The 8,884-nt window shown below is 40.6% G+C and overlaps 1 protein-coding gene across 1 annotated transcript; it reads right to left on the bottom strand.

Annotated features, from left to right (window-relative positions):
* Positions 1-387: 387 nt before the first annotated feature.
* Positions 388-1,337, bottom strand: LOC115114847 (ubiquinol-cytochrome-c reductase complex assembly factor 3-like). Its single transcript, XM_029643341.2, has one exon. It carries the CDS (start codon positions 1,231-1,233, stop codon positions 958-960), a length of 276 nt encoding a protein of 91 aa, XP_029499201.1. The 5' UTR covers positions 1,234-1,337; the 3' UTR covers positions 388-957.
* Positions 1,338-8,884: the final 7,547 nt, after the last annotated feature.

The following is an 8,884-nucleotide window of genomic DNA, read 5'->3' as shown; positions in this document are numbered from 1 at the left end:
ATCTAGCAAGGTCTATGGCTGTCTGGAGTGGTTCTCAATCAGAGGCAGGTGTTTTTCGTTGTCTCTGATTGGGAACCATATTTAGGCAGCCATATTCTTTGGTTGTTTTGTGGGTGATTGTCCTTAGTGTCTTTGTTCCTGTCGCTGTGTTAGTTGACAAGTATAGGCTGTTTCGGTTTTCGTTACGTTTATTGTTTTGTAGTGTTTGTGTTATTTCGTGTTTACGTTTGTTTGAATAAACATGGATCGCAATCTACACGCTGCGTTTTGGTCCGACTCTCCTTCACCACACCTAGAAAACCGTTACACACCCAACAACAATATTCTTATAATACATGTTTTGTTTCCCTGTAACACAGGATTTGGTCAAGTAATCATGGATTTTGCAAACTGATATTTTTTATTTTTAACACTATCTTATGTGATGAAACAAAGCACTTGCACTCCTTTACATTCATACCCAAAGTCAGAGCAAACATCTTGTGTCTTTTAACAGGAAGTGAACATCAAGATTATAGGCCTATGGCAGACGATTTGCCTCAGTAACTACTGTAGGGATAATAATATTTAACAATCTACATTTAATACATCTTACTATCTGACTCCATTTAATATAGTAAAACCATGTGCAATAAGATGGTAATGAGAAGGTAATGAGAGAGAATCCAAGGTATTAGTTAGTTCTTCTCAATGAACAACTTTCAAATAGATAACAAACATGGATGCTATAGTATTATTCTCACACATTCCAATTGTCAGTCGGCTGGATACTGTAGAGAGGGAGAGATACATTTTGGCCCCTCAAAAGGGGGAAGGGCTGTTTTAGGGCAAATTCCCATGCAGCCCCAAGTGACAGAGAGCACATAAGTTTGAGGCAGGGCCTACACTTCCACTCTGTAGAAGTCATCTGTCCCTTCATCTGGACGTTCAATAGAAGGCAGCAGGTTGATCATTTCTCTATTTCTGGTGTCCTTTTCTGCACACCCATGGTCCATTTCTGGCCACCTCAAATGCTCTGTCCAAGTCACTGTCCTCAGCAGCATCTTTAAGCGACTGCATCACAAGGGCATTTCTCCTCCTTGTATCCTCCATTCTCACTGGGTTAGCTTCAGGGAAATTTTGAATTAATTCCTTCTTCCTTTCTTCTCCTGGGGAAATCACTGAAAACACTGTATATACAACACCTAGTGCACCGACCAGCGCTTTGGATGCCAGGATAGTGACTCTGCTCATAGTATTACTTGGTCCGTTCGGTTTTGCACATTTGTTTTCTATGTTATCAATCACTGTTGTGTTTTTCCTTCAGCAGTGCACAATGTCCACCCAGAGGTTTTGTAAGTGGCTTTATTGTGGTCTGTTGACAGTCACAATGCATTCTGGGATGGGAACAGAACGGAAGCTGCCTGGCACAAAAAGCATCGACTGTCAACTGTGTGATCCAAGCAAGAGTAAGAAGAACTAGCAAGAACAAGAATGTGTTCGCTGTGATTCCCTTTCAAAATAAAAGTCCTGAGATGAAACTGGTACAAAATGTTACAAATGGTCAAAATTCATACCAAAGATGTAGTAGTAAATGGCATATGCTTCACAGAGTTGGAATATTCTTAAACATGATCAACAAAGTAATTATTTAATTAATTTTACAATTATTATTTTGGTATTGGTTCTACATGTTCCATATGCATATCAGTGAGTAATAAACATAAGAGGATCTGAACCATGTAGATGTTTTTCAATCTGTAGAGAGGTTGAATGCCGGTAATGTAATTAAAGAGATTCTTCAGTACTTTTGCATACTTTTTACCCAGTAGTTCTGAAAGTAGTGCTCACAAGCCAAAAGTGGTCGCCGAAAATCGCGTACTATGTTACATGCAGATATGTGCACCACGTCATTGGTCTCTCTGTCTCACTCTGCTGTGTGTGCATCTTGCTAGCTGTCGCTCTAATGTCAAGGAGCTAAGCTCATTGGCTATGAACACGAATTGTTAGGGGACTGGCCCAGGTGGGGAACAATGTTGGGAAAATGTCCGGAAAAATAGTCGCTTTCAAAATAGAGATTTCGTGGCTAATTGAGGTAATACAATAATTCTGCTCATAGATTATGCATATATGAACTGCACATTGACACATCCAGCCCAAAGCGGGTGGTTTAATGGACCCATCTTGCACACATAATTTATGGTAATTAGGTTTGACATTTCACTCAAGAGCCTCAAAACCCCTTTTTAACATGGTAACCAGGGTACCATTAATGTGTGGCGGACCTCTCCAAATGCCTTTCTAATAGCAAAGAGAGACTGAAAGGAAATTCTGCTTTTCAAGGCTACTTTTCAAGCATGTCCATTGTATTGTATTCACTGCAGATTCTACAGTATATGCCACCTAAACCTGCTTTTCCACTGAGCAAGCAAGGTCTTATACGTTATTATGTTTTAGTTCAATAATCACTGACATGCAACGTCCCACCACACGTACACTGACTGTACAAAACATTAAGAACACCAGCTCTTTCCATGACATAATCTGACCAGGTGAAAGCTTTGATCCCCGTTAAATCCACTTCAATCAGTGTAGATGAAGGGGAGGAGACAGGTTAAAGAAGGATTTTTAAGCCTTGAGACAATTGAGACATGGATTGTGTATGTGTGCCATTCAAAGGGTGAATAGGCAAGACAAACGATATAAGTGCCTTTGAACGGGGTATGGTAGTAGGTGCCAGGTGCACCAGTTTGAGTGAATCAAGAACTGCAACACTGCAGGGTTTTTCGTGCTCAACAATTTCCATGGTCCACCACCCGAAGGACATCCAGCCAACTTGACACAGCTGTGGGAAGCATTTGCATCAACATTGGGGCTAGTATCCCTGTGGAACACTTTAAACACCTTGTAGACTCCATGCCCCGACGAATTGAAGCTGTTCAGAGCACAAAAGTTGCAACTCAATATTAGGAAGGTGTTCCTAATGTTTTGTACCCTTTGTGAGTATACGACACATAAGATGTAAAAGATACATCTGATGAGTCTGGACTGTGGAAAGAAGTTCAAGGCATGCTTGATCTAGATTTTTCTGGCACATTGTTCCATGGGATTTTTATTTAATTTTTTAGATTATTATGATTATTTTTCTCTTTTCTCTGGTGAAGAACCTACTCATTGGATTGGTGAGCCTTAAAGAGTGGTTCTGGCAGCCGTCCTTGAGCTTTATTCCTGTATAACAACTCCACGGCCCTCCCAGAATCATCTTGACTTTTTCAATCATCATCTTCAGATACTGTTATTGGCACATGAACAATGTGCCAATAACAGTGCTTGTTACTGTTATTGTTAATAACAGTGCTGGCCACCGTGCTTGTGGCTGTCCAAATAGGATAACTGTTTTTTGGTTCCAGCTAGAACCCTTTGGGTTCCATGTAGAACCCTCCGTGGAAAGGGTTCTACATGGAACCCAAACGGGTTCTACCTGGATCCAAAAGGATTCTACCTGAAACCAAAAAGGGTTCTTCAAAGGGTTCTCTTGTGATGACAGCCAAAGAACCCTTTTAGCCCATACAGAATAACCACATGAACAGGTTTTCATGCGATCACATGTGACCTTATATGATAACATGTGACATGTAAAGCAACGTGATAACATGAAACTACACATGTGAAAACGTGATCACGTGAAGTGTTCAGAAATCATTTTTTCATGTGACTTTCAACATGTGAAAAAATGTTTTTTTCTGTGTAGGTTCTAGATATCACCTTTTTTTCTAAGAGTGCATTGTCTATGGAAGAAGCATAATCCATGGGTGAATCATGCCCTGTTCTGTGTTTACCAAAGAAGGCAAGCGGACATAGAGTGTCTATGGAAGAGTAGACCGTTCAAGAGGAGGAGAACTAAGGGCTGGAAATTATACCACTGGGAGAGAGAAGAGAACCACAGAGAACCACAGGGGTTTCTTGGGATTTTTCAATACCCGGTGGGATGGGATATTGAACAAGTTAAATAGTTCAGGAGACAACTGTGTTTGATGGTAATGTGCAGCTGTTCTCTTTGTCTGCTACAAAAAATGCCTCTGTTTTACTGCAGACATCCTCATCTCAAGGGCAGGCAGAGGTCAGTAATCCAGATCCAAAGTTTCAGGGTTCAGGATCTTTTCAAGGTACAGGACAGCAGTCAAGGTTAGGGCAGGCAGAATGGACAAAAAAGTATTTTATCTCTCAAAACATTGTATTTTGAGCCTGTGTATATGTGAATGACTGATTGAACAAGTCTTGTTTGTTCAAGCCTAACAGCGTTAGGGTCTTGGCTCAGTGGGCTAAGACACTGCATCGCAGCTAGCTGTGCCACCAGAGAATAGTTCATGTAACATAGGCCTATTTTGTTACAATAAACATTGTTACTTCACACAGTCTGCACTTGGGTCTTACCTTGATCCCTGATTGTACATGTCATACATACAGTAGGTACTAGTAGTGGGACGTCTCTTAGTCTTCACCCAGTAGCTCAGACTGTCACTGGTCATTTACCCTTTCTTGCTTGGATTTTAATTTGTTCCCATTCTGACTCCGTGTATTAGTCTTTAGGCCTAGTGGAATATATGTAAGAAGAAAGTTGGAAAAGCCAATTATTGTTATTATATGCCTAAAAATATTTGGTTATTCCAGTTCAATTTTGATGACAATATCCTTGATGAATGTTGTGTATATAATGTTATGGTAGCATGATATAACATGTACTTTTTTCAGGTTTGAATGAGACAAAATATTCCCATAACCTTATTCTTTAAATAAAGTTATTGTTTTATTATTATATTACTTGTTTATCTCTTTCCTTATCAAAAGTAACTAAATGCCATTTGTAATGTAACTTCATCTGCCTGATAGATTAAAATATCATTTGCATTTTTGTTCAGATATTTAATTAGGTGTTAGAGTAATAAAGCAACTGAGGAAAAACTTGACTGAACTAAAATATAAACGCAACATGTCTAGTGTGGGTCCCATGTTTCATGTGCTGAAACAAAAGAACCCAGAAATGTTGTACACGCACAAAAAGCTTATTTCGCTCAAATTTGGTGCACACATTTGTTTATGTCCCTGTTAGTGAGCATTTCTCCTTTGCCAAGATAATCCATCCACCTGACAGGTGTGGCATGTCAATCATTACACAGGTGCACCTTGTGCTGGGGACAATAAAAGACAGTTTTGTCACACAACACAATGCCACGTTGTCTCAAGTTTTAGAGAATTTGGCAGTACGTCCAACCGGCCTCACAAGCGCAAATCACGTGTAACCACGCTAGCCCAGGACCTCCACATCCAGCTTCTTCACCTGCGGGATTGTCTGAGACCAGCCACCTGGACAGCTGATGAAACTGTGGGTTTGCACAACAGGAGAATTTCTGTCAGAAACCGTCTCAGGGAAGCTTATCTACGTGCTCGTCATCATCACCAGGGTCTTGACCTGTCTGCAGTTTATTGTCGTAACCGATTTCAGTCGGCCAAAGCTCACATTCGATGGCCAATGGCACGCTGGAGAAGTATGCTCTTCACAGATGAATCCCGGTTTCAACTGTAGATGGCAGACGGCGTGGCGTGTATGGCGTCGTGTGGGCGAGCTGTTTGCTGATGTCACCGTTGTGAACAGAGTGCCCCATGGTGGCGGTGGGGTTATGGTATGGGCAGCATAAGCTACGGACAACAAACGTAATTGCATTTTATTGATGGCAATTTGAATGCACAGAGATACCGCAACTAGCTCCTAAGGCCCATTGTTGTGACATTCATCCACCGCTATCACCTTGTGTTTCAGAATGATAATGCACGGGCTAATGTCACAAGGATCTGTACACAATTCCTGCAAGCTGAAAATGTCCCACTTCTTCCATGGCCTGCATACTCACCAGACATCACCCATGGAGCATGTTTGGGATGCTCTGTATTGATGTGTATGACAGCAACTTGGCACAGCCATTGAAGAGGAGTGGGACAACATTCCACAGGCCACAATCAACAGCCTGATCAACTTTATGTGAATGAAATGTTTTGCATTGCATGAGGCAAATGTTGGTCACACCAGATATTGACTCGTTTTCTGATCTACGCCCCTACCTTTTTTAAGATATTTGTGACCAACAGATGTATATGTTAATTCCCAAATTGAATGATAAATTGAATAATTTCCTTATATGAACTGTAACTCAGTACAATCTTTGAAGTTGTTGCATGTTGGGTTTTACATTTTTGTTCAGTGTAAATTGCTACTGTCTATACCACTTGAAAGGAAGAAAAATGCATTTTTTGTTGACTCCGTAAAGCATGAGCTCCATCAGATTTTTGTCTAACATCAACTCCGTCAGACTGCTGAAAGACCTGATATGTTAGGGGCAAAAATGGCGCTGATGGCTAACCCCCTTAAACATGGGGGGCGGGGAGTAAATATTATGAAAAAAAATATTGTACTCACTGTTCTGGAACATACTTTAACAATTTAAGTATTTGCTTAGCTTGACATAAGGGATAATGTTTGCTTTATACGGTGCCTTTAGAAAGTACACACACATTAAATTAGGTGTTGCGCTAGGCCAGAGATGGGCATCTTTGATGGGGGTGGGGGCCATAAAAAAAGGAACTTGTCATGAGGGGCCACAGTGGATCATGGGTATGTGTACCCACATCCATGCCCCATTTCCCACCTTGCAAGCAAAACAGTTTGAGGCCCCCCTCCTGACAGCAATTCTGCACATTTTGCCATGGGGCAGAGAAGATTTAGCAATTTTATAAAAATGTCATGCAATTCTATGCATTTTGCCATGTGGTGGAGAAAAATGTTTGCAGTTTTTAACCCTTGTGTTGTCTTAAGGTTAAAAAAGACCTGCCACTATGTTTAACAACAGAGAAAAGCCCCTAAAGTGACCCCAACATTAGAAAAAGTGAAACATTTACTTTGTTCATATTTCCATGAAAGCTGTACACCAACAGGGTACAAAGATTGTCTTGATCCGGCAGTTATAAAATAATTTACACACCATAAAAACCAGAAAGACACACACATATACACACACACAATGAGAAATTGAGATTGCATGTGCTACTGATTGAACTCAGGCAAAACTAAAATGTTCTTGTGCATGTGCAGCTTCTGCCCTCCATGACCCCACACATGACTCAAGTTCACAGACAAAATAAAAAATAATTTCAGACAAAATAAACATAATTTCTGACAAAATAAACATTTCTTGAAAGCATTGTTTAGTAATGGGGAATGATTCTCTCTTTGCTGAAGCCATGAGTGTTTCAGTGCCCAACAGGTCGTGGATCTGATTTTTTCAGATGTTCCGGAGGAACAAGAGAACAATGATTTATAGAAGAGGAGGAGGTATCTGAAGAAGAAGATAGGGAAGAATACAACCCAGAGCACGATGCATCATCTTCAGATGAAGAAGAAATCACCCAAGATGAAAGAGAGACATTTTTGTCAAAGAACAGCAAAATAACATGTCCCTTGTCACCATATGACAACCAAGGTAGGACGGCAGCACAAAATGTCATAAGGATGACCCCATGGCCCACAAGACATGCAGTTGCCCATGCCCAGGACATCGTCTCAACATTCTACATGTTCATCACACCAGCCATCAAAAATATAATCCTGGAGATGACAAATTTGGAGGGTATCCGTAAATATGGAGACAACTGGAAAAGGATGTATGAGATTGACCTGCGTGCCTACATAGGAATGCTAATCTTAGCGGGTGTGTATAGGTCCCGAGGCGAGGTTACATGTAGTCTCTAGGATGCAGAGAGTGAAAGGGCACTGCTGCTCGACTATCCTATTTTTCCAACTTAAATTGAGGAAAATAAGAACAATATTTCGCAAAGCTAACTAAAAAGCAACATTCCCCAAGAGAGGATGGCTTTCACTTCAGCAGTGATGAATTCATGAACTTCTTTGATGAAAAGATCATGATCATTAGAAAGAAAATGATGGACTCCTCTTTTTATCTGCAAATTCCTCCAACGCTCAGTTGTCCTGAGTCTGCTCAACTCTGTCCGGACCTAGGATCAAGGGAGACACTCAAGTTTTTATATATTATATCTCTTGACACATTGATTAAAATAATCATGGCCTCCGAACCTTCAAGCTGCATACTGGACACTATTCCAACTGAACTACTGAAAGAGCTGCTTCCTGTGCTTGGACCTCCTATATTGAACATAATAAATGGCTCTCTATCCATCAGATGTGTAACAAACTCACTAAATGTGGCAGTAATAAAGCCTTGCTTGAAAAAGCCAAACCTTGACCCAGAAAATTAAAAAACCTATCGGTCTATATCGAATCTCCCATTCCTCTCACAAATGTTTGAAAAAGCTGTTTTTGATACCATCGATCACCACATTCTTTTGGAAAGATTGGAAACCCAAATTGGTCTACACGGGAAAGTTCTTGCCTTGTTTAGATCTTATCTGTCAGAAAGATATCAGTGTGTCTCTGTAGATGGTTTGTCCTCTGACAAATCAACTGTAAATGTCGGTGTTCCTCAAGGCTCCGTTTTAGGACCACTATTGTTTTCACTATATATTTTACCTCTTGGTGATGTCATTAGGAAACATAATGTTAACTTTCACTGCTATGCGGACGACACACAGCTGTAAATGTCGATGAAACATGGTGAAGCCCCCAAATTGCCCTCCTTGGAAGCCTGTGTTTCAGACATAAGGAAGTGGATGGCGGCAAATGTTCTACTTTTAAATTCGGACTAAACAGATGCTAATTCTAGGTCCCAAGAAACAAAGAGATCTTCTGATGAATCTTACAATTGTCTCAAAGAAAACTGTGAAGGACCTCGGCATTACCCTGGATCCTGATCTCTCTTTTGACGAACATATCAAGACT

This window comes from Oncorhynchus nerka, linkage group LG9b (assembly GCF_034236695.1).
Source record: "Oncorhynchus nerka isolate Pitt River linkage group LG9b, Oner_Uvic_2.0, whole genome shotgun sequence".
In the NCBI taxonomy this organism is placed as follows: Eukaryota; Metazoa; Chordata; class Actinopteri; order Salmoniformes; family Salmonidae; genus Oncorhynchus; species Oncorhynchus nerka.
This window is presented reverse-complemented; position numbering and strand designations above follow the sequence as displayed.

Bases quoted from the DNA above. Each gene is read 5' to 3' on its own strand.
- LOC115114847 (XM_029643341.2), bottom strand. From the start codon at position 1,233: ATGAGCAGAGTCACTATCCTGGCATCCAAAGCGCTGGTCGGTGCACTA.